Source organism: Lonchura striata, chromosome 5 (genome assembly GCF_046129695.1).
Source record: "Lonchura striata isolate bLonStr1 chromosome 5, bLonStr1.mat, whole genome shotgun sequence".
In the NCBI taxonomy this organism is placed as follows: Eukaryota; Metazoa; Chordata; class Aves; order Passeriformes; family Estrildidae; genus Lonchura; species Lonchura striata.
In genome coordinates, this window is record NC_134607.1 from 29,977,884 (window position 1) to 30,004,232 (window position 26,349).

The window sequence follows — 26,349 nt, forward strand, 5'->3', positions numbered from 1 at the left end:
ATGTAGCAGACCACAAACTAGAAAACTACCAGCTAGAAAAGTAACAAGGCTAATAAGCATAAAGGAGTTCCCATGACAGCAGCAGACAAAAATGATCAATCATTAAAACACTTTCCTTGTCCCCACTCACCTCCTTGTGGGATGCTGTTCCTGGTAGCTAAAAAGCATACATCAGTCCCATGCCTCAGAGCTGCAGATGGCTGCTGAAAATGCAGTTTTCAGATATTTCTACTCCACAGGCTACAAATGATCTGTGCACAAGAGCTGCTCATTAAGTGCTACTCCATGAAGTTTCAAAGTGTCTGCATGATAGAAGTCCTCCACCCTTGATCTTTCTCCAACTCAGGCTTCTGAATTCTTATGAAGACTTAGGAGGAGATTTTAAGTGCTGCTATGCATTAAACTGCTTCTGGTATTGTTTGGCTTATACAACCAGTTGTCACCAGTGTATGCAGGAGATGGAGAATTAATCAGCAGAGACAGCAGGTGTTTTGAGCCCCTATTATTTTCTGTGGTCCCTGCAGGGACCATCAAAATACCAAGATCCAGTGAATGACAGCATCTAACAGATGCCTCATTCTTTGGGAACCTTAGCTGTAACAGACCACAAGTATCTGGTATTCATTTCTGAACAGCAGATCAGAAAGTAGAAATCTCAAAGAATCCCACCCAGCTCATATGCCCAGTAATTCCCAATTGAGAACAAAGTGCATTTTCTGAGCACATTTTGCAGGGCACATTGCACCTCACTGATATCCTATTTAAAAAAGGAAGATAATCAAGAAAGGAAGTTGTGAACCACATCTGGCCCACAATAACACTTTATCAAAAAGCGACATTTGATGAGTCTTCAGTGCAAAAAAGACATACTTAAATGGACAATCTTGCTCTAAAATAGTCAGGGAGCATGTGAGCCCCATATATCCTATTGGAACTCTGTTAACTCAAACTTCCCTGTCCAACTCAAAGATATACATGCTTGATGACCATCAGTCTGACTTTGACTTTTAAAATCAGGCTGAGAAATGCAACTGCATTTAAGAACCAAAATCCTGTCCTTCAGAACAAAGCAGAGATGTCTGGTAAAATCCAAGAAGCTTTTAAGAAATAATTTGGTGCAATAGTACAGTCAGATCAGCTCTGTAGCAACTCTGGGTTCAGAAAATGTGAGAAAGATTAGCATCTGACTATCTTCCAAAAGAAACTGTATCAGCAGCTAGTATGTACCTACAATGCTAGTTTCATAGAGATCCCTTTACCGAAAATAATATTTTCAGTACTGATTATATATCTGGGGGAAAATAAGACCATTATTGTGTAAAAAACAAACTCACAACCTTTATTTTTCACAACACATTTCATATACATGCAGAATATATTTACATTTCTCTTTTAAGGCAAACAGAAATTGTGTTCTTATACCTGAGTTGCTTAGCACCAGTAGGAATAGCAAATAAAAGCTTAGGAACTGTTGTCTCTCCCATTGGAGTAGCAGCTGCCTCTGCTGCAAAGTATTTCTGCTTTCACCTCACAGTTCTTTTAATGATCTCTACTGCCACTTGGAGCCATTTCTGGAGAATTCAATCTCTTCACAGAAACTTCTTGACCAACTTGATGTTGCCTTTGCCATTTGCTGAGAGCACAGCAGTACCTCTGTTTTTGCTGACATATGCATCAAGGTCTTCAGTTACTTTAAGAGTTCTGTATTTCTCCACTACCAAGAAAAGCTAACACTATCTTTTTATGTCTTTCTCAAATGTGCTGGCTGCTTCTCCAATGCTAAGTTAAAATTAAGAGAGAGAAAAGTTCACCTCAGCCAGTAGAGGATTTTAGGGCTTGACTTTGTAGAAATGCCCACTGAAGCATTTGCCTTTAGGAAAAAAATGCAAAACAGTTTTTCAATTAAAATTGCTCCCTCCTAGTCTGACTAACATTTGAGCCATCTGCATTATCTCCAGACTGTAGGCGTTTGCTAGAATTTAGGATGTTGAAATCCATTTAAAATATAGAGGCAGCATTTTCTATAAAGTGTCTGACATTTTTCATTTCCCATTGACTCAGTCTCTCAACACCACTAATTCCAAGAGGCACTTTTCTCTCCTACAACTTTTAAGAAGACAAAAGAACATGATCCTAAGAGAAAATATCTATTCTGTAAAATATGAAGTTTCTATTTAACACAGAAGTGTAGACAAAGCAGAAAGTCCATAGTGCAAAATGGGTTATGACTCTTAAGTATGCCTTCCTCTGTGAGAAACTTGTAGTTTGGAAAATATTTTGATTCAATATACATTCTCTGCACTTTTTTCATGCCATCCTGAAACCATAGTTTTTAATGATTTGTCAAATACATGAATTTACGGTTTCTGTTACTATTTAGTCTCTCTAGGTCTCCACCTCAGCTAATCAACTCTCATCACAAACAATTTTTAAACAAATGCTAATACTTACAGGTGTTTAATTCAATCATTAATTGAAAGAAACACAGTAACTGTGCTTTTATTAAACTTATGGATTTTTTATATTGGATATTAAAGTAAAAAAAACCCAAGTAATTTCTTCTTTTTTTCCAGTTACTACCTGCTAAGGTCAATGTCTTCTTGCACATTCATTTCACTCAGTAGTAACACACCACAGTATATTACATTTGGAATAACCCGCACGCAAACAGTCAACTGTGAAGATATTACCTTTAAGAAAGACAAGCAATTTCACACTGAAATTCTTCACAAAGGTTTGCCAATTCTTTTTCCCACCTCTTGGAGACCCTTACAAATAATGCACCTAGGAAAATACAGCAACAGGACAGTAAGAGGAACTCAGGAAGCATCTAACCAATCTATCCCATCAGGAAGCTGACTCCTTCTGCTAACGTACCTCTCAACAAAATGTCTGAATGTTTTTCCAAGTGAGATGAGTTCAAATGGGTAAAAAAAAGGGAATAATTATTATTCTTCACCTGGTAGCAGCTTTGTACACTGAAAAAAAACCAGCTTGCTCAGGTATTCCCAACAAAGAGCTGTACTGTATAATTTTGGTCCTCATTTCATTTTCTATAAAGTTTTTTCTATGCAGCTTTATTTTCAAAATCAGCACTGCTGATTGTCTGAGATAATTTCAAAACTAAGATGCTGGAGAGCTTACAAAATTTTAGAAAATATGAAAAATTTCTCCCTGTAAATCCTTGGTCCCTAGTCTACTATACAAAGAAAATGCACTGTATTTAGGAAAATATTATACAGTAATTATATATCCAGTGACTGTTCACCTAGCGAGTTTATGAAATCTTGTCCTGCTATGCTTTGAAAAAAAAATCTAGGACATCAACACTTCTGTGGTTCTTTTCCACTCACATCAGACAGGGGATGCAGGCACTCACTTGGGCTGTGTCTCTGCTACCCACTGCAGTCCCTGAGGTAACAGATGATGAGTGTTCCCAGGCAACTCAGCAAAGTGAAATATTCCAGAGGAAGTTGCATGAATACTTTGTGCATTCAAGATGGTTCAGTGGCCTTGGAAAGCAGTCACAGCACATCAGACATCCTGTGTTCTCAGCTTGCCTGGGGTGGTAACTTGTACTCTTCTGATCTTTGCATTGAAGAATTAGTCCTGCTCTTTTGAGGATGCCACTAGGTTATTGCAGTCTGAGTCCTTTTGTGCAGAAGGAAGAAGTTTGTAGGCAGAAATAAGTTTATGGATATTTTTGAAATACTATGCCCAAAGGCATCAACCTCCACATGCAGAGTAAAGGACATTGCCTTTTTACAGTGCTGATGAAACAGATTACATAGAGCTTATTATAAGAAGTTTTATACACCTGAAATGTCACAAACATTTACAACTTTTCTGCCTTCCTCAGAGTTCTGAAAATATTGAGCCATACAATTACACTGCTGTCTCCTTTGAGTCCAATGTTTGTGGTGGCTTGAAGTTCAAAATCTCTTTATATGTAATGCCTGCAAAACAACAGAATAGACATAGCATTGCTGTGGTCTAATCAGAAAAGGAGCTGCACAAACATGAATGAGCAAGGTGCAACCCCAGCATGGTTGGGCTCTGATCTAGATCAGAGAGACCTCTTCAGGCAAAAAGAGAGGAAGACCTCTTCAGGCAAGAAGTAAGGGAATCAAGGATGACTTTTCACCATTTCAGATTTGAAAAAGTAGCCCAACACTGAAATGGTATAGGTGCTTTCAAAGGCATGCAATATTCAATCAGCTAGTGGGCAATATCCTCAGCAAGAGCTACTGAGCACATTAGACTTAAAAGTTAGGTCCTCACTTAAAAGCCAAACTACAAACTTCTGACCTTAGATGAAAACAAGATTAGACCTAAATCTCTGATGACACAGATATGTTTTTTCTTCCTCAGAGACTCTAACTTAGGGCCAGCAACCACTGCAGTCAAACAATCTCTTCACCTGCACTGTTCACTGAAAGGTGAGTTACAGAAATGGTTTCTTTTCTATGTTGCAGAAGACAGGACAGAAACATCAGAGAAATGGAGGACAGCCTCTGTTAGGAAGCAGAGAAGAAACCTTTACAGATCCTTCCACAAGAACTTTGTAAGAGTGGCTTATCAGTAGCACTTCTCTATTCAATCAAAAGCAGAGGAGTTAATTTGTAAGGGGGAACATTTTTATTTCTGCATGGCCTTTCAATCTGGTTAATTCTGAAGACATCAGAAAATTAAACTCACACTTCCACTCATCTAGTGGAAGATCCATGTTATCAAAGGTGTCGTCGTATTTCTCAGCTTCAATTTCTTCCTCGGGATCATGAATTGGTTCAAAGTAAGGATGCATCAAAGCCTCAGCTGCTGTGACTCGCTTCTCTGCATCCAGCACCAGCATCTTCTCCAAAAGGTTAACAGCTATTGCACAGAAAACCATCAGTGTATTCAAATCACACATCTGATCCCACCTGTACACAGTAACACTGCCCTGGAGGTACTGCAAATAAATACATGGAGTAATAGAACAGAATCATTGCATGTCCACTATAGCCAGTGGGGCCTCTCTGCATGACTGTTGTGAGTAAGCTGCGATGAGTACAAAGCCTGATGCAATGCAGAGGTGCTCCCTTGCTTCTGTATGCAATATAGAAAACATCTCAGCTAATGACTTCCCAGCTTCTGGCTCCAGGACCACTGTGCCTGTGGCTTTCCTGGGTGTCTTTAATCACTGACACTCATTGTGGCTCTAAGGTACATCACTCCCTGACAGCAGCTGAATGAAGATGTGAACAGGAAATGAGAACTGTGCCCTGCATCACCAAATCCAAACCAAGTAACTCTGAAGTTCACTAAGACAGGTCAGTTGTTCATACTCAGAATGTCAAACTTTATCTGCTATGTGGTTTTGACCTCAGCCAAAACAACCCATTAAATTCTGCATGTTCTCCTCCTGTGGATTCTGGATTCAGTCAGCTAGACTGTCAAAGTGGACTAGTGTAAACAGGTATGATGAATGATTTGTTTATTTTCTGTTTTTCTACCCTGAAAGGATGTTCTTGGGTTTGGAGCAGGTGAAAGGAAGCAGAGGCAGTGTGGGAAGTGATGCTTCACCCCAAGAAGTGTGGGACAGAATACTTCAACTTCTGCTTGCCATGTTGCATATTCTCTTTAAACTCCTATTCCAGACCAGAAGCAGCCAGATAGCTGCAGAAACAATAAAAGACATCCTAAGCACGAAATGGAAATGTGTAGCTTGCTGTAGCTACCCATCAGCTAACCATACAGTAAGGGTAAGAGCTGTTTATTAATCAGATTTATTCGTACTGTATCTGAACCTAAAATTTTAACTTAACTTGAGAAAATTCAATTATCCTAATTAATATTCTAATAAAACTGGCTTGTTAGTGTTTGGATCACTGGGGAATTGATAATGCTTAAGGAAAGTAATTTCAGAGCTCTGCCTGCCTCAGGTCATGTCAACAGTTATGCACAGTTGGTAGACTCTTCTGGCTGTTAATATCAATGGAATCCAAGCCATTGTTTCTCAGGAATGCACAGATGTTTCTCAGGATGTATTAATTCCATTACTAAAATGTCAGATTTCCATTTGCTTGTATTTCAACTGCAGATCAGATTGGGCTTTCAGAACTGTAGTTCAAATACAGTACAGAGAAAATTTTATTATATATATTTCATATGCTAGGGCTCTTGAGAAAACTGCTCAAGTAAAACCAATAAGCAGGTGCTAGATTGAAACCCAAAACAATAATTTTTTTATGCTTCTAAGAAACAACTGGTTCCTGGCAGGGTTTAAACTTCAGTTGCTACAATCAAAATTATGAATTATGGAAAGCAAGAGACTGATTAGCCCAAGAACCACCACATCACCTGTCACATGACTGAATTATAATGCAGCTGCCTCCAATGTAAACACAAGAACAAGGTGTACACATCCACACAAACAGCCTTACCCAAAGGATTTGCATACTTCAAGATGGATGCAAAATCTTTCTTCTGGACTTTCGGGAGGCTTTTGATATAGTTTTTTGCCTTAAAAGAAACATGGATATTAAATTAGATCTTTACCACCTTTGTAATGAGACAACGTTAACGATATTCTTAATAAACTTCTCAACAATATTTTGACAGCACATCGTACAAATGCATTTTTTTCTGATAATATTCACCTTCTTCCTGAATGGAACATTTTTTTAAGCAAGCTTTAAAAGCATGATTTATAAATTATAAATGCAAAGTTTTAATTATTAGTGCTCCACATTTAATATAGCCATTCAAATAAATACGTATGAATTATTTGAAAGAACATAATAGTGACTGTACAGCAATCTCTAGAAGGGAACCTTATACAATAATTCCTTTATATTTAATTTGAACAGTTACTCTAATTAATACATTTAGATTCTTTATGGTAAGGGCATCAGAAGGACATCAACATAAGGACAGAAAGAGACTTTTGCAAACTGGGTTTTCTGAATATCTTCATGCTTTTAGTACCTTTACAATGAAAGTTGCCATGCATCAGCTCAGCTGTTTATATGGTACACACTGGAATCCTGAAATATTTAAATACTGTTCTGATAATTTTCTGTCATTCCACCCCCCCATCTCCAGTAGCTATTGTGAGTGCACAAATCATGTCAAGGCAGAGAAGGACCATCAGGGACTGTATCAGTAGTCAAGACATATTACCTCAGCCTAAGAATGGAGCATGGCTTAAAGAAAAATTAAGACATGGAAAACCAACTGACAAGTCAGAATACTCACATCTTGACTGTGCAATTTTTGAACAAAATCTTGAGTTGGTGTACCTGTTATTTTCATTATTTCTGTGAGCTGGTCCAGATCTGAATACCAGAAATAAGGTACAAATTCTTTCACTATTAGGAAACTAAGTATCCTGCAAAAGTAATGCATTTATTTGCTGTTGGAGAATAATGCAAATATCTTAATTCAATGAATGAACAGAAGATTTATAAAAGATGAAAGTTCTCCATTTCTCTTAGAAAAGGCAAAGAAAATATACTATAATTTGGGAACAAATAATTGAATCATCTGCAAAATTTTCTAATATTATCAGGCATAAATATGGCTTTTCTATTGTCACAGAGCCTTTTACTTGATGATTTGAGATGAGATTCAAAATTCACCTCTACTGAAAAAAATCAGTAATACAAGTTTTAATTGGCAGGTGTGCAAAAGTGGTACAGATATGAAATAACGATTTAATGAGAAAGCTGCAAGCAATTTTACTCTTAATTTCAATTTATACTCATCAGTTTTTGAATAGACTTACTGTATCACATAACAACCTCTCCTAGTTTTCTTACATCAGTATCATAAATTCATTGAAGGATACGATCATTTCCCTTGAACAGAGGTCTCCCTGTTATCATCTCAGCCATTATACAGCCCACAGACCAGATGTCAACTGAAAAAAGACCAAGAAGCACATTAACTTGTCTGTTTAAATGTGCATAAAGTTTAATGAAAAACATATTTTAAGTAAGTATAAAAATTACCTTTATAGTCTGTTATAAAATAAATGTGTGCCTTGCTAAGTATGATGAACAGCACAGGTAAAACTACCAGAGTTTCTAATGAGCAAACTGGAGATAATCTCATAATATGCAGAATGAGTTCCTCAGTAACAGGCACATAGGAAGTAAATTTTCAATACTTTCAAAAACTTCCATAGTGTTATTTGAATTCCCTCCATTTGCCATTTCTCCCTGTCTGTTCAAATTAAAAGCAGCACACCTTTACAGGAACACAAGAAGAAAGAACAGGTTGTCATGTCTGTATAATTTAAATAATTTTTTTCCAATCACCTTAGCACTTTCTGTTACTCTCAGAGAAGATATATACAAAAAACCCCCAAACTCACCACCACATGATTACCTGCAATTTATCTACAAGGAAATGTTGCATAACTATATTGTCATTTCAACCTCCAATTTCTTGTTCATTTCAGAAACAAAGTCTAGTTTATATATCACCTGATCCAGTGAATGCTTTAGCTCTATTAAGATACTTTTGAAGAGACACCCACCTGTCTGAGTATAATGCATCCAGTTAAGTATGACCTCTGGGGCTCTGTACCACCTGGTAACCACATAGCCAGTCATCTCACTGTCTGTATGCCTTGCCAATCCAAAATCCAGGATCTGTAGTGGAAGCAAAAGGCACATTCAGATCAGATAGCTGGCTATCTAGGTCATACAGTTCTTTACAACTGGAGCAGTATGCAGAGATTAGTTTATTTTTGTATATTTTTCTCATTGAAGTGTCTTGTATCATTTTAAAAATCAGGACAGATGTAGCACAGGGATTTTAGCAACTTTTTTTCAAGTTACATTCTTCTATGGCACCATCAAAAGCTGTAAGACCAGTAAAGAAAATAATAAATTGTTCACTTATTAATTAAAGAGATACTGGACACATTTAATGCAAAAATTCCCTGACCACAGAATTACCACTGTATCAAGTTACAGCTAAAAGAACAGCCCCCATTTTAGACAGTGTCCATTGCTCTCATATCACAGATGGCACAATTATTCAAGAGTATGTTCTGACAATATTATGAAGAAAATAGGTATTGCTATTTTTACTTTCTGATTAACTCATACAAGGGAAGACTTCCTCTATGTCACACTGAAAACTGGCAACAAGAGTAGGGAATTACCATCACTTAGTCTCATCAAGTCTTCTCCAACCTCCAGCATCAACTACAGAAAAACCTTTTGTAAGAAAGGCAAGATCTGTGCAATTATTTTAAAGTGCTACGCACAATTCAGATTATTTCTAAGATTCTCAGATATTTCTCTCTAGATATAGCAATGTGTACAGCAGCAAGATTAAAAATCAATGTTATGGCCTTCTGTCAACTTCTAGATCTGCCTTAAGAAGGCCCACCTGTATGGACCATCAAAAGGTACAGCAGACAGCAAGAAAATTCCACTCCTGGAACAACGATCAGTTTGTATTTATTGGGAAGTTCATGCTTCTAACAAGAACCAGGATGCATGGGTAAGTGAAGTTCTATTGAAGACAAATCATGGTCACACACAGGTAACTAAACATGAAGCTTTACATGAGCAACCACAGTTTGCTATGTGAATCATACTGCACATGCTTATTGATAGGGCAGAGGTTTTAATAGGGACACATGAGCATTCCTAAAACAAGAGTCATGTTTTTGTAATGCTCTCTGCAATTAAGCATTCTAAAATACTTCAGGATAGTTTAATCATTTCCTGGCACTAACAAAAAAGAAAACTATATTTTCATTCACAAATCAAGACTAAAAAATGTTATGGCTTATCTTTATTGCCATACTGGAAATATAATTTCTATGTTTTCCTCATAACTGCTGATTACCAATCAGTTTAAAAACAGGAATAGAATGCGAAGAGAGACATTTTTTATTCATACTTATTAAATGGCTGATTCTTTGGGTACTGAAGAACTACTAGATGCAAAATTTTTGGATATATAATTTTTTTATAAACCTTTATATATAGCTTTTATTGTATATATTCAGCACACATTATATTTTCCCAGCAGGGAGGGTAGAGGAAAGAAAAAAAAAAAACTAACAAGTAAAATCCAGATGTGGTACAGTCTACTCTGTCACAGTTTTGTAGGTATTTTATCTACCAAGGCTTGTGACATGTAGAACTGGAAACAGCTAAAATATAATTTGGTTTCATGGATTTGTAGAAGTAGAAAATGACAGCAAGAATATTTGTGTATTATGCTTTAACCTCATGATTTATTTTCATTTACATACATTAATCTCAGGGAACAAATGTAACCTATTTGTACTTCATATTAACATGGTACCATTTCAACATCTTCATTTAAAACTTTTATTCTCACACTCTAATCTTCAACTTTTCAGCTGGAACTTTCACAGCAATTTTCAAAGCATGTGTGAAAATCCTTTCTATAATTTGTGAATTAGGAAAGAATGATCCAGTTTCCCTCAGCTCCTTAAGGATAGGTCTCCTTTGACTCAGCAAACTTAATTTTCCCAAATTGCTTCAGTAACTAACAAAAATAACTTGTAACTTTGAGACTACAGAAAGGGCAGTGATTTCCCCTCATACACCTTCCACTGTCACTTTTCTGATACCTATGTAGGAGTTGAGAGCATCAGATAAGGGGAAAATGAGCATCAGAAAGCTCATTGTGAAAAAACTGATAGCTAATTAATTACCCATTCAAAGAATTGTTCCAACTTGCTTACAGTGTCACCATCACTGGAGCTGACACAAGGGAAGCTGCTGAGTGCAAAGACATGGGGGAAAATTGTTGCACTATTCCTGGCAATATGATCCTGTGCCTGCATAAACTCATTTTGAGAGTGTGCAGAAAAAAAATTGTTAAATAAGTAGATACAGATCAGGAGACACCTGGCCTGCATCTCAAAATATAATAGTACAGCTGGGGGTATGGGGGGAAGACATCCATGCACAACTGTTTTTTCTAGACTCTCTTCTTTTCCCAGTACCTTGGGATCCACTCACCACCATTTGTCCACCTACAAGCCAGGAAAAGCCAATGGCTTTTTGTATTAGATAGGAAAACATTAAAATTACAGGACACTGGAACATTCGGGTCAGTCTTCAAAGACCAAAATTTGTATTACAGTGGCTACGTGCAAGTATATCAAGTATATCGTTTGCATGTTGCATTCTAAAAACCACTTTTGTAGTGCTTTGCATCACATTTTATTCAATTAAGGGTGTTCTTCATAACCTTTGATCTTCTGTATCTCCCAGCTTGTAGAATTAGACTTTTTCTATTTATTTCAAGTTGAAATTCTCACATAACCAAGTCACTCCCATCAATTCTTACATCTCTTTTAGGGATGAAACCTTGGTCATAAGAGCTGATGTGTCCTTACACACCAGGATACAAAAGTTCCCATTCCAATTCCCTGTTGTTTTGTGAGGATGGACAGGCCAATTGTGATTCAGAAGCAAAAGCCTGGCCCAACACTGAAACCAGCCAGCATGTCCACAGCTGCTGCACCTGTTGTCATCTGTCTTCTAATACGTCTGTTTTTTCAAATAAACATAACTTACCTTCAATTCACAGTCTTCATTTACTGCCAGGTTTCCAGGTTTTAGATCCTGAAACCAGATTTTAAATTAATGTTTTGGATTTTTTTATTTTACAGCAAGACAATAAAATACTTTTTTTGCTGTCTTTCTTTCTTTCTTTCTTGTTTTATAGTTTTTATGTAACTATTTTGAACAGCAACAGGTAAAATGATATCAAAACACAAACAAGGATGCAAACTTGTATGTTTGGCTTTTTTCCAGTCTATTTTCCCTCAAAGAAAAATATTTTTTTTTCTTTTTTTCTGCCCTCAGGAAAATACTTGCCAGTGAAGGAATTTGCTAATTTTTCTATGAGAGGGGTTTGGACATAATTTTGTTTCATTTAATACTAACACCACAAGGTTAGCAATTCACATACATAGCTCTGAACTGTACATGTTGCATATCAAAATATGCATTATAAAGGTTCATTATTCTGACAGACTTAGAAGGAGTACTGAAAGAATCACACAAAATTTACACAAAACCCTATGCTCTCCTCTGTGGAAAAATTTATTTCCTAAGAAAGTCAACACAACTGCAATATGAAAGAACTATTCCCTTAAGTCTCTTAAGCCACCTTAGAGACTTCTAATGATCTTCCACAGTTATAAAGTTTAGCAAAGGGAAGACTGCTGGCAAGAACTAATGTAATACTGCAACATCAGTGACTCATACATAATTAGATATACATTTTCCTTCAGCTTTTTCAAACCTTTGTTTGATACACTTTAGCACAAGATCTTTAGAAGCATCTTCTCTCCAAACTTTTTAACTGGGATCCACCTCTTTTATACAAAGATCTTTTAAGAACAAAGGGCCCTTCGAGAGAAACAATTTGATGCAAAAAATCATAATGAAACCAAGAAGCTCAGGGGTCATCAAGAGAAACCTTAGAAGAAAACTAAGCAACGGTAAGTTTAGACCATGATCCCAGCAGTTGCAAAAATAAGAATATAAGTATCTTACATTATGTTAGTTTTGTAGTTACCATGTCCAGCTTGAACTACTATACAACATGCACTTTCTCTGGTGCTCCTAACACTTTATTAAAAATGAACAATTTCTACTGCTCGAATGTAATTTTGGGGGAAGATATACTGCTTGGTACCACAAAGGCATCATTCAGAACTCCTTCTTCACAGTGCAGAAGTGATTTTAAGTGGATTTTATACAGAGAAGGGATTAAAAAAGAAACAAATGCTTAATTTCTCTCAGAAAAAAATTGAGGTTCTTAAGTATCTATAATTTTGGACAATTTTTTTCAGTTTCTACAGTTCCCCCAAAACTCTGAACACTAATAAAATGTTTAAAAAAAACCTAAACATTGTTTCTAAAAGTTTCATTTTAATTAAAACAAAACGAAACAAAACAAAAAACCAAAACCAACCAAACAAACAAAAAAAAAAACCACCCCAAAAAAATCCCAACTCTTATGTATCTGAATTTAGACACTATTTGCTCTTGTGGAGACTTACAACTCAATTTCACAAAGTAATCTAGGCACCCCAAATCTAGGCTGTATTCAGTGCAACTTGAGTGGCCAGCTTACACTGACATAACTATGCCACCTTTTGTTCCCATTGAAGAAGAAATCAAAGGCAGCAACAACAAACTGAGAAAAGCTATAAACAGAATTTCAGACATATTTATAAACATGCTTATAAACAAACATCACTCACATTATCAAAATAGAAACAACTTTCATGTTTTTCCACTTACCCTGTGAATTATGCCTGATGAGTGAATATACTGTAAAAAGAGAAAGCATTTTTTTAGTCGAAGGCCTGAGTTTAAAAGTAGCCTGGAGTAGAAGAGAAAGAACTTTTTCATGGTGCTAAAGTAAACTGAAATTAGAAAATGTTTATTTTATTGCATAGAAAATCCCTTTAGCTATGGTTTTAATGTTCAGATAATTATACTAGCATTTTGTCCTTTCTCTCCCATAATAATGAGAAACCACCAAATCAGTTTTGAATACTGCAACTGATATATATATATATATATATATATATATATAGATATGAATGAAACATGCTATTTTATACATCAGAAATGCTCTTCTGTAATAGCTGCCTCTGGTGTGCCATCATAGTTTAGATTAACATCTTTCAGCAGCACTGGCTTTTAAGAGATCATTAAGACTGGGATGAAGTGTCTTATCTGAGAACTCTTGCTACATGCTTCAGTATTTCCTCAATGGAAAATGGAAAGGTCAAGTTCAAAGACATTCTCTTTGCTTGAGTATTTTCATCACCCATTCAATGACCTGTTTAAGGGCTCACAAAAGCCAAACCAGCAAACTGAACACCCAAGACTAGTTCTTTTGGGATGACACCTGATAAAATATAGATGTTCAAACCCATGACTGTCACCAAGTGCTCCCCACTGAGGTACACAGTTTTTCTCACCAGCTGAATAATACCTTAGAAGAGACTATTTTCATCACAGTCAGTAAAAAGAACTTCTAGTAACTAGTTCAGATATATGCACTTCTTGCAAAGACTGAAATGCAGAAAGTTGTTCTGAACTGACGACATGGTTTCCAAGAGCAGCCTGGGATGTGCTAGTCCCTTCAGGGGTGGGGAACTGATCTGAAACCCCCACAGACCATACTAGTGATGCTAGGAAACACGAGAACAATAAAAGCTTTTAAACAAAAAGACTTGAGAAAAGATGATTAAGATGCAAGTCCTCCATCTTCACCTGAAGAATTTTCATTTTACTTCACTCTGAAGAATGGGACAAGAGAGTCACTGGGAACTAGCTGGCAGAGCCAGAGATCAACCAGGAATAGTCAGCATAATGTCACAGAAATACACAGAAGAAAGGAGCTTTGCAGGATAATTGCAAATCAGCCACAACCATGACCCCAAGCAGCCCTCAGGATGGGCAATTAACCTCATAAATGCAACAGTCCCTCTGCAAAAGGGTCCTCATAATCCAGCTGATGAGAAACACCAAGACAAAGCAAATCTACAGAACAAAAACCAACTTTTTCAGACAGAACTAATGTGCCTTTCAGACTTCAATTTCTGAACTTTAAGCAGCACACCTTAAGCAGCACAAGACCTGCACTTAGGGTGCCAAGCTTTTAAAGCAGTGACTGAAAAAATCTGACAGTTAGTCCTCTCCTACACCTGACCAGCCACACTAGATGTGGTCTCAGAGGTTCTGAAACGAAGGAAGGGAGGAGAAAAAAGCCCCCACTTCCTTTGACCCTGTAACCAATTGGTAACCAATCCAGCCCAGGCTGTGGTAGGGCCTGCTGCTGCTGCTGCTGAGCCACAGCCCAGCCCTGTCCTGGCATCTGCAGTAGACCAGTTCCTGCTGCAGATTACTTGCAGATTGGGCAAGGTTTAACATCACCCGTAGGAAATGCCAAAGCCCTTCACAGGATTTCCTGGGGCTGACACAAGATATTGAGGGTACATGGCTGCTTCACAGAATGTTTGCTGTAAAACCACTATAGCAAACACAAAACTACGAAATGTTTTATCTGTCATTGATATGCATGAAGTGAACTGGGACGGGAGGAGGAGGAAGTTTGTCAATTGTATATGGAGACCATATGCACTTTAAAAAATAGAACAACAAACCCAAACCAGGAATGTACCTGTAAACCGCTAAACTCCCAATAAATTAAGAAAATTATGTTCTCTGTCATTGCTATCTTGATCAAGGATATCACAATATCTACTTGCATTCTAAATTATCACAGTATCTTCTAACTGAAGCCTCTTGATTTTCCAGAACATATGCTTAAAATATTCTATAGTTGGTGTGTGTTGCTAAGCCTGTACACAGTAAGGAATTAGCTGGTAGACCCATTCATTTGGCACCCAAGAATGTGGAATGTAGAGATAGGAATTAAAAGTTCTACATCTTTCAGAGTTTCAGTTAATCTCGCCTGTTTGGGGGGAAGAGTATGGTTTTGCTGTCATTCTCAATCCACTGAAGATTTTATGAGTGGTCATAGCACCAAAATCATGTTAACACTTTGGGGAATGTTTTCCCCTTAGGAATGTTTTCCTATGTTTTCTGAATGCTCCTCTTAACATAACACTACTGAGATTACATGAAATAGCAGTTATTCCTGATTGTAATGCACACATCAGCCTTTCTGTAAGCTGAAATACTGGTGCTGTGCTGCAATGTTTCTTTAAAAATAGCAGTATTTTTTAAACTGCATTTCATAATCTCCTGACAGGTAGCAACACTGCAACTGTGCCAGTCTTCATTCAGGTTATCCATTTCTGTTCAATAGCCTTCTGAAATGGGATCCTGTTCTTACTGGTTCTCCTCTTTAAATTATCCATCTATTGACAGATTTTGCATTCTTACCATGGCAAAATGATTCAGAACAGAGTAGACAAAACCTTCACAATGTTTCTACCACTTCACCTGAACCATATTTGATTCAAGAACCCAGGTAACACAAGTGAAGTGCCTTGGATCACAGGAGCTCTGTGCATTATCCTAAAGACAATTCTGATAGCATGCATAAATCCTGGAATGCAAGCTTCAGATCATGCTAGGAAGTCATCCAACAATCATCTGAATTTTAAGCATTCTTTTCTTTCTATGTAATCTCTACAAAAAATAAAAAGCTAATCAAAAGGGAATTAGCAAAGACTCAGGAGAATGTGTTCTAGGCAACATGCAAAATGAAAATGAAAAGCATCTTGGTAGGGAAGTAAAAACTGAAGAGGAAATGATTCAGAGGGGGAGAAGGGAAAGCAGAGAAACAGAAAAAATCCAGCATAAATGTGAACAAAAGGCAGTAAATACAAATGAAACAAGGACAGAACTAGAGTAGTATATCTTACCATAAATATGGCAAAAGAAGCTTGAACAGGTGTTTGTATGGCCCAAGAGCTGTCTGTCCCTTCTTAAACATTATGAATAGAGGACTGACAGCCACCTCCCCCAGACCTCTACGAACAGGAGCCCAGCTGGCATTCCTGCATAACAGGGACCCAAGACTGAAAATTCCAGTCACTTCCCACCTACATATACAGACATTTATATTTAGCTTGTCTTCTGTACTCTTTGACAATACACAGCTTTTCTGTCAAACAATAACAAAAAAGAAATTATCAAAGCCCTTCCAAGATGCAAGCTCACGTGTAAGTAAAATTTAATACCAAGCTAAGACCCAACTACACAACAGGCAAAGCAGAGGTACATCATGTAGAAATTAAGCCTGCAAGGAAACAACTGGGGGGCTTAGCAAAAAATCTCCCTTATCCCATCATAGTACATTAGTCATGCAGAGTTTCCCCTTAAAGGAATGAAACAGTCACATGTAAAAAGGATGTTACAGTAGCATATGCAACATGACAAAATGAACAGCCTTCTTGCCTTTGACCACACATAAATACAGATACCATGAAGTTCTTACATACTTTAGAAAGGACAAATGCATATTGCATGCTACATCTTTAAGACCAAAAACCCCCCTCAGAATAGACTCCATCAAAGTTAAAAGGTGAAAAACAAAGTCATCATACAAAGGAGAGGCTAAGCTTGAGAAGCTGAATGAGTTTTACCACAAAGATCTACAGTGGCATACTTCCCCTTCCCAGGTGTTGTAAGCATTTTTCCCTTAAAATGCCTCTACTGAGTGCTAGCGAAGTATATGTTTGTTCCCCATGCCCTGCCAAAAAAACCAATCCAAATCAACACAGATGTGCTGCCTTTAACCCAGACACAGTAGACCTTAAAAAGTACAAGATTTTCATTAAAAACTTGGCTAACCCTTTCTTAAACAGCTAATTTATTGGTATCTGTAAAAGAATAAACAAATTACTGACTCATTTTCTTTCTTGTCTGCATGTTAGCAACACTGCTTTCATGTTTCTTTGCACAGACAGGGCTACAAGAATGTGCCTCAAACACTGGACCATTCCTATTTCTTAAAAATATTTTCAGCTAGGTGTGTACTTCTGGCAGAAATGGTTCAATGAGAATCCAAAATTTAATGGAACAGTATACAGTAAAGACCATTCTCTGTAGTTTTCTGTGTAATAAGAAATGACAAAACAGTCTAGTAGGTAAATAATATTTTATTTCCTTCTGGTAATTCTGAGGCAAGTACAGGTTTACTCTCAAAAACATGGGGTAAGAAACTATTCAGGTAAACCACTATTTACAGATGATCTATCACAGTTATGATATCAGCATCCCTGCTGGTAGCTGGTTGCCATGTAACTGCTTTTATTTTTATGTTCCTCTGATAGGAGACAGTCCTTCACGAACTCTTTCAGCATGTGCTCTTTACACAGGATGCAGTCCTTCAGGAGTGGACTGCTCCAGTGTGGGTCCCCCAAGGACCACAGGTCTTGCCATAAAACCTGCCAGGGGCCTGCTCCAGCAGGGGCTCTCTATGAGCTGCAGCCTCACTTAGGCCACATCCCTGGGCCCCAGCATGGGGTCCTCCATGGCTAGGGTGTGGGTATCTGCTCTGACGTGGTCCTCCACGGGTTGCAGAGGAGCAACCTGTGCCACCATGGTCTTCATGGCCTGCAGGGAAATCTCTATACCAGCACCTGGAGCATCTTCTCCCCCTCTATCCTCACTGACCCTGGTGCCTGCAGGGCTGCTTCATATTTTCTCACTCCCCTCTCACAGCTGCTGCCAACATTTTTTTACCCCTCCTTAAATGTATACCACAGATGTGCCATGAATATTGCTGATGGGCTCAGCTTTAGCCAGCAGCGAGTGTGCTTTGCAGCTGGCTGGAACTTGTTCAGCATGGAGGCACTTCCTGGTGTCTTCTCACAGCAGCCACCCCTGCAGCCTTCACTAATAAACAAGCCTTGCCACAAACCTGCCCAATATATCCTCATAAATTCCTGCTGTTTTCTTCCCATGTATGTCAACCACATACAGTTGCTACATTTGTCTTCCATATTTACTGATCCAACAGACTTCAGCTTCAACCCTTGGGGCCACAAGTTCTGCTCTGTCGGCCTCTGCTACACAGTGTATGTCACTAAGACCAGAGTATGTTTCTAAGCCATTTCACCACAATTAAATTAATTATTCATCCTTTCCACTACACTCAACCTAAGCTAATTTTTTACAGTTCACATATTATGCTTGCCTGTAAAGTCAGCACAAATGTTGTTTTTCATCCCTGGTGAATAACATGCCTCTCCCTGAAACCTGCTTCCCAGACAGTTACCTGCAACTTAAAGAGACCACTCAATTTATACAGTCTGTAAGACAACACTTATTAGGACATGGCTTTGTGACTAGGGATCTAATTACAAATGTGAAATTGTAATTCCACATTCAGAATCCAGATTAGAGGCGAATTTCCTCCAGTTTAAATAAAACACATTTCCCCAAACCTGGGTTTAGTTTACTTGACTTTAGTTCCTGCGTTTGTAAAATGGGAATTGTAGCACTTAAATGCACAACTGTAGAACACAAAAGATAATTACTTAGCACATGTAAAAGGCTAGGTGAGCAAAAATCTACTAAAATAAGAACACAAAATCCAGGGTAGCATCAGGACTCAACGAGAAAATGTATTTATTACATTTTGTGATGGGAGTAAAACAATTTACTTGCCCTTCTGTATCTGTTAGTTGCTATGATAAGAAAACTGGACTGGTGGATGACAGGAGGACAGACAGTTTTGTTTACCCTGTCTCTTGCAAGGCTTTTGAAACTCTCATAACACCCTGAGAGACAGTGGAAATAGGAGTTAGATTAATGGACAGTGACTGGGCTGCCAAGATCAAAGTTGACTGAACTGCCCTGATCAAACAGTTGTGATCAGTGGCAGGAAGTCCAGCTGGAGGCCTGTCGCCAGCAGTGTCCCCCCCAGGGCTAGTACTGAAGTCAGTTCTGTTTAACATTTTCATTACTGACCTGGATGATGGGACAGAGGACTCCCTCATCAACTCAGCCAGTGATGCAGAACTGACAGTAATGTTGACACAACAGATTATTGTGCTGCCATTTAGTGAGACCTTCACAGGCTAAGGAAATGGGCTGACAGGAACCCACCAAAGTTCAACAAAATCCTGGGAGGGAATAATGCCATGCACCAGACAAAGCTGGGGATTGACCACCTTGGCAGAAACAGACCTGTGCCCTTGCACTAAAGACAACCAAAAGCCTCATGCATTAGGCAGAGGATTGCCAGATGATCCTTCCCCTTTTCTCAGCTCTGGTGAAACACACCTGGAGTGCTGTGCTCAGCTGTGGGCTTCCCAGTTAAACACAGACATTGAAGCAAAGCCAGTGAAGCTTAATGATGATGACTATGACTGGAGCATCTGATGTAAGACGAGAAACTGAGACAGCCAGGATTTTTTAGCTGTAAAAATATACTTTATAAAATAAATTAATATAATTATTTTAATTTAATATATAATTTTTATTATACTAGGTGAGATAAATTTTATCCTGCTATTAAATTACAAGTACTTACAGTTCTCCATATCAGTTTACTAGGAAAAAAGACTGTGAAATAAAAATAGTAGTAGAACTGGCAAACCTTTAAGCCTTTCAACATCTGATATACCAGGAACTGGATTCTATCTTCAGTTAATTTCTCATGCTTCATTATTTTACTCAAATCTGTTCCCATAAATGGCATGACAAGGTAGCTTAAAACAAAACAAAAGAAGAGAATGAAAACCAAATAGATTAACTTTGTCATGTAAATTTAAACATAATTGTATATTATAGTTCAATTACAATATTAAATTATAGATCATTCTATTTACCAAACAATTCCTTCATCATCCTTCTACCTCCAAACCTATCTGTTTTCATCTGATTGTCTTAAAAATGTATTGCCCAGTTCTGTCATTGATTATGGAAATTTGCTAGTTATCAGAACTACCTTAGAAAGAAACTAACCAAAAGCCTCATGATATTTCAAAGACAGCTACACAAAAAACTAAGACATAAATGCAAGACAACGTATCTCACAGTCATGACCACCTCATTGAAATAGTAAAATCTGAACTAGTAAAATATTTGGGTCTCTTTTAAAACACAGTGCTTCAATGCTCATCATGTACATGTGCATTCCATTATATATGCTGTGTAAAATTCTAGCACAATAGACAGTATGGACAACATTCCTTTTGGCTCAACAATCAATATGAATACATGCTCCATGTTTTCTGTACTTAATTTTCTACATTTTTTCTGTCAGATAGCTTTCTTTGTTAACATATCAATACACAAGGTTGTTTAGGACACATAGATATACTGGCTGAAATCCAGAACAGTTCTACTAACACAGGAAACCTACATTACACCCAAAAGGATTTCTGGGCACTGTTTCTCTAGCAACTCTAACTCACTAGAATTGTAGCAGTAAACAAATAAAAGAGCAGACATGTTAAACAGCTTGTGTTTGAAAAGTCACCAAAAGGCCAAGGAGATGTGGTAGAAACAACCTGTATCAGGTGCTGTTTGGACCACTGGCTGGGAAAACAATCATGAGGCACAAGAGACCACAATGGAGATAAATACAAAAAAATTCAGCAGCACCATCACTTTTTAACTGATCCTTGAATTTGGATGGATTCCACTGAGATATGCCACATAGCATGGGTAATTTTCAGCCTACTTGATTGGGTTAAGAATTGTCCTACCATTTGAATAACCTGGGCTTTAGAGTAAGAAATCAGTATTTGTAAGGTGGATTAGGGAATCACTAAACTACCATTCATTAAGGACTGAAAGACAGGAAACTGGTTCTGATGACAATCTGAGAACTCCAGCCCACCAAAGTTACATGTAAGAGTTATATTAAGATGAAACTCAGAAAAAATAGTCCCTGAAGCAACAATTTTGAAATTCTCTATTTAAAAAGCAACATCCTGCACAAGCAACAATCCTCTGCTCCAAAAACAAATAACTTGGAACTTACAAGTCATTAAACTTCTCCAGTGTTACATCTGGTGTGAACACATCCAAAATTCCAATTACCTAAAAGAAAAAAAAGAAAAAAATTAATGGATGATTTGACACAATAAAGCAAAAATCACCTAATACATGAAAAAGTATAATCCAAAACGTATTGAGACATTAGCTATAGGCATAAACATAGCATAAAGTAGTGCCAGGATTTGTTACGTGTTCAATTTTACAACTCAGATGGCAGTTTTACCCTGTGACAAAAAAACCCATAAAAATTCAGGAACTAAAAATTCAGAGGCTAACCATTTTATGTAAGAGGAATCAGTATTTTATCACTTTAACTACTGGCGTGTTGAAAATAAACCAGAAAAAACAGTCTATAATGTGAAGCACTAGTAAGTGCTCTCCACCTAGCTGGGCCTGCTGCTTATCAATGAAGAGCACTTTAAACATCTTCTAATTTCAGTAACAAAGTAATTTAGGTACACAGACTACAACAGCCTCTTGGAAGTACAAAGAAACCAGAATGAAACTTTTTTTATTGACAAAAAATTAGCAAGAACTTTATATTATTTATTATGGCTTATACCTCAGGTTCTCCAGATGTGAAACAAAAGCATTCTATCACTGAACAGAGAAACAATAATCTAGTAAAATGGATTTTCCATCACAGCTTTTCCTCTTTGTATGGGTTTTGGGAGAACTATATAAACTGACTGGGTGCATTACACTAAATACCAATGCTTCTTTCAAGACCACTGAACACCAGAAAATTAAATACACAGAACTCAATGCTCAAAAAGAAGTATCTGGAGTAATCTAAAGCCAGATTTTAGTTTAGATGCTGCATAATCCAGGCAGTGTCTAAATAACACAAACTTTTAGAGCTGCTTCTTTTCTACCTCTGCTGCTAATTCCTGACCATTTCTGTCTGTTCAGAGGAAGACTCCCAGTCCTCAGAGTGCTTGTGCTGTTTTCCAGGTGCAGGCTGCTATGTCACAGAATCATAAAATATTCTGAGCTGGAAGGGACCCACACAGATCACTGAGTACAACTCTTACGTGAATAGCCTGTACAGGGACTGAACTCACAACTTTGCTGTTCTTAACAACACGAGGCTGTGCAGGACTTTGCCAGAAGCAAGCTAAAAGCTTTATAAGCTTGTTCAACCCTATCTTTGTGGCTATACAGACATTAGATCCTGCATCAAGAACTGTCATCCAAATCAGGTATCTCTAAAAAATGTGAAAATAAAGAGAAGCATAAGCAGAAATGGAGGGGGGAAATACAAGCAACACCTTCCTTTATTTAAAGCTTTCAATGCCCAACTGTGATGAAATCTTTATTGCACATATTTTCAGTCTTCCCACATTAAGGGCAGACTATTACAGTTAGACTGGATATTACCAAAATGTCAAAATGATGAAGATAGAAAAACTAATAAAGATGAAGGCAGAAAATTAAAACTCCCTTTGTCTGCAGCCACATATATCTTTGAAAAAAAGTCACTAGTAATATTTATATGAAACTGTTATATGAAACTAATTAAAGAAGAAAGACTTCTATAAAATAATAATTACACCCACAGAGGATGTGGTTATTATTTGAAGTATTACCTCTAGAGATAACATTACAATAGGAATGTTTTTTTTATGACAGTTTTACATAAGGTTTTCCTTTTCTCTGTGGAGGTAGCAGGAGAAGGGAGGAGGACAGGATTACGAAGACGTACTTTGCAACAGTGGAGCATAATGCAGCTCTACAGGCATTTCCTAAGGCAGTGTGTGTATGCAAACAGCCAGAAAAATTGTGTGCTCTCTTCAGATGTACATAGATGAAGAAGTAAGTTAACATTTTAGCAGTTACTTAATATGCATCTTCCCTTATCAAGCCCCACTTTCTCAAAAGTCTTGCTTGTTCTCCTCAAGCAGGTATTTCCACGCCCTCGTACACCTAAGCAAGAACCGTAAGAAAATAAATCCCATCACATCTGAATGTAGCAGTGAAAGACACTGGGACACCACAATGAAAAGAACGAACACAGCGGAGAATGAAATAATGGGTCTGCTCTATCACATGCATCACTACACCAAGGCATTATCAGGCATCCCCTGTGATACACAGGAGCACAAAGAACATGTTTCCATGCAGAACACACCAGCCCCAAATCACACTAATGAAGTTCACTAACATTCTAATGCATATCCATTCAAGTACACAGAGTTCCTGGTATTTACTTAATGCTGCCTGATGTACATTATTGCTGAGGTAAGGCTGCAAACTTACAGAGACAAACCTATCACTGCTGCAAATCCTCTACAGTGAATGAAGCCACCAAGACCAATGCTCAGCTCCCTAAGAAGGGAATTTTAAATAATGAACCAGAAAAATCTTTAAATATGCTAAGGTTTTCACAATAGTTCTTCTCTTACAAACCAGGTTTTCTAAAAATCCTGAAATCCATGTTACTGTCCAAAATCTTTATTTAATAGTTGTGGTTTGGGATTATTTTACTGTACTGGAGTATTCATTCATATTTCCATTTAGGCCAGAGATTTTTGCAGCTATATTAAGCACAAGGAAGTATGGGATAAAATAAATTCTCTGAAGAAGATACAACTCCAGCCACTTGTTCAGGAAAAGGGAAAGAAATGGACAAAGTGTAGTCAACTCCCGCCTTTATAATATGATGGAAAATCCTATTTCTGTTTGAAACCTCTAAATTAAAGACTATATTTGTAAAGAACTTTATGATGTTCCAGCACTAAAGCAAGCCACCATAAATAATCACAAGAATAATTTATTTTTCCATCATGTTGACTATATGAAATGTAATAAAGATACATGTGAAACCTTTTATAAATATATTTTTAGTGTTAATCAGCACAATTACTGACATGGAAGCCCAATTGAGGAGTGAACCCAATACACTCTGCAATGGCAATGAAAAGCAGCATCAGTGAAATCAGCAGCAGTGCTGCCTTTTCAGGGTCTTATTTTTACCCTGACTAACCCTGCCAAGAGGCAATTTCTCAAATAAGACCACAAAGAATGCATCTACTTACATTTGACTGAAAAATAACCTGGATTTCCTGAGCCTGCACTGAAGTACTTTAATAGCTTTTATCTCAAGGACAGGGTGTAATACTGCATCACTTCCATAGAACTACAGATTAGTTTGGGTTGAAAGGGATCTTTCAGCTCATGTAATTCTAGACCCCTATCATGGGCAGGGATGCTTTCCACTAGACCAAGTTGCCCAAAGCCCCATTCAACCCAGCCTCAGACACTTTCAAGGATGAAGCATCCACATCTTCTTTGAACAACCTGTGCCAGTGCCTCATGAGCCTCACAGTAAAGAATTCCTTCCTTATGTCCAATCTAAATCTACCCTCTTTCAGTTTAAACTATTTTCCCTTGTCCTGTCACTACACATGCTTGTAAAAAGTTCCTCTCCAGCTCCCTTGTAGCCCTCTTTGTGTAGTGGATGACTGATCTAAGGTCTTCTCCAGAGCCTTCTCCAGGCAGAACAATTCCAACTCTCCCAGCCTGTCTTTGTAAGAGAGATGCTCCACCTTCCTGAAGTGCAAACACACAAAACTACCCATCTACTGGGCTAACTTATTTTCCACAGGTATGCTTTTGGCCCAATATATTTAGTCTGAAGCCAGTGGGGAGTGGGTAGCAACATCTCCAGCCTTTCTTAACCCTACTGTGTGTGTCCCCAGACCACACTCACCAACTTTACTATTGTTAACAAATAAATAACAGGCTCATATTGGTACGGTGGTTTCTGCCCTTCCCTTCTCAGCTGCCTTATTTTCCTAACACTATTCTAACAGCAGAGCACAGACAGGTGAATAGCTCCTTATTACCTCTGCTCTCCCCTGTACTTTGATGTATTGGATTACTTCTATTCAAGGACTGACCCATTTCATTTCTGAAAAAGACAGTTTCTGATGTAAGCAGCAGTACATCAAGAAAAGACCTGAACCTAGTATAAATTAATAATGTAGGTTATGTGTCTCATTCAGTAAGTGCTGCTTTCTCTTGCAGATGTTATGCATGAAAACACAGTGAAGTTGAGTGGCTTTAGCATTCAAGCTAAACATGCAAGTACATTTCTTAAGAGAGAGCCTTGCTGAACTATGCATTATGTCACATTAAATTTTCTGCAGGATTAACTTCATGTTCTTTGCTGTTCTCATCATGGGCACCTGCACTCTTTTATTTCACTAAAAATTCTCAATTTTAAAAAAAATTTACTATTAATACCAAGACTTATACCATAGTCAGTTCTCCTCCTCACAGAGATGAGGGAAGCCTGCAAGACCTCCTTTTCTTTTCTCCTGCTGATCAGTACACTGGCACTCACAAGCCATACCCTTGAACATCATCACACTCTTCCTTCAAAAGATTCATATGTAACACTGGACAGATTCAAATCCTGCAGACAGACTCATCTTCATCTCTAGAATGGATAACAATCAAAAGAGAAAGTTTGGGTTCTAGTGCTGCATTTCTTATTTTCATTTCATGGAATAAGCTCATCAGCCTGCTTTATCAGTACCCAAGGCTGGGTGTGAATAAATGGCTATCAGCTGAAGCCCAGCCTACATAAAGCACCTGTTAGTCAAGTTAGGAAAATAGGCAGAAAGACAACAGATACCCCTAATCTGACTTATTGACTTCCGAGTACCAAAATAAAATTAATCCAGTGTCCTGTTAGTTCCCTAGATGTGCTAATCTTTCAACCTGCAGAAAGGCAGACAAGAGTGTTTCTCCCATACAAATTTTTGACAACAGTTTGTCCAGTTATAACTGTGTTTTTGCTTTCATAAGGACCAATAAGGAGATTTGCCATTTCCAG

At 37.7% G+C, this 26,349-nt stretch overlaps 1 protein-coding gene across 2 annotated transcripts in view; it reads right to left on the minus strand.

Annotated features, from left to right (window-relative positions):
- Positions 1 to 1,310: 1,310 nt before the first annotated feature.
- The window catches only part of MAPK12 (mitogen-activated protein kinase 12), a 31,149-nt gene continuing 6,110 nt past the window's right edge, over positions 1,311 to 26,349 (minus strand). The window contains exons 3-12 of one of the 2 annotated variants that reach the window (XM_021555226.3): positions 21,490 to 21,548; positions 20,098 to 20,209; positions 13,305 to 13,334; positions 11,565 to 11,612; positions 8,525 to 8,639; positions 7,832 to 7,903; positions 7,240 to 7,319; positions 6,426 to 6,504; positions 4,699 to 4,872; positions 1,311 to 3,956 (exon numbers count right to left, since the gene is read on the minus strand). In XM_021555226.3, the coding sequence (XP_021410901.1) occupies positions 3,886 to 3,956; positions 4,699 to 4,872; positions 6,426 to 6,504; positions 7,240 to 7,319; positions 7,832 to 7,903; positions 8,525 to 8,639; positions 11,565 to 11,612; positions 13,305 to 13,334; positions 20,098 to 20,209; positions 21,490 to 21,548 (840 nt within the window). In that variant the 3' untranslated portion in view covers positions 1,311 to 3,885. Of the gene's footprint in view, positions 3,957 to 4,698; positions 4,873 to 6,425; positions 6,505 to 7,239; positions 7,320 to 7,831; positions 7,904 to 8,524; positions 8,640 to 11,564; positions 11,613 to 13,304; positions 13,335 to 20,097; positions 20,210 to 21,489; positions 21,549 to 26,349 lie in introns of those variants that run through there. The other variant, XM_021555227.1, reaches the window with a different exon arrangement.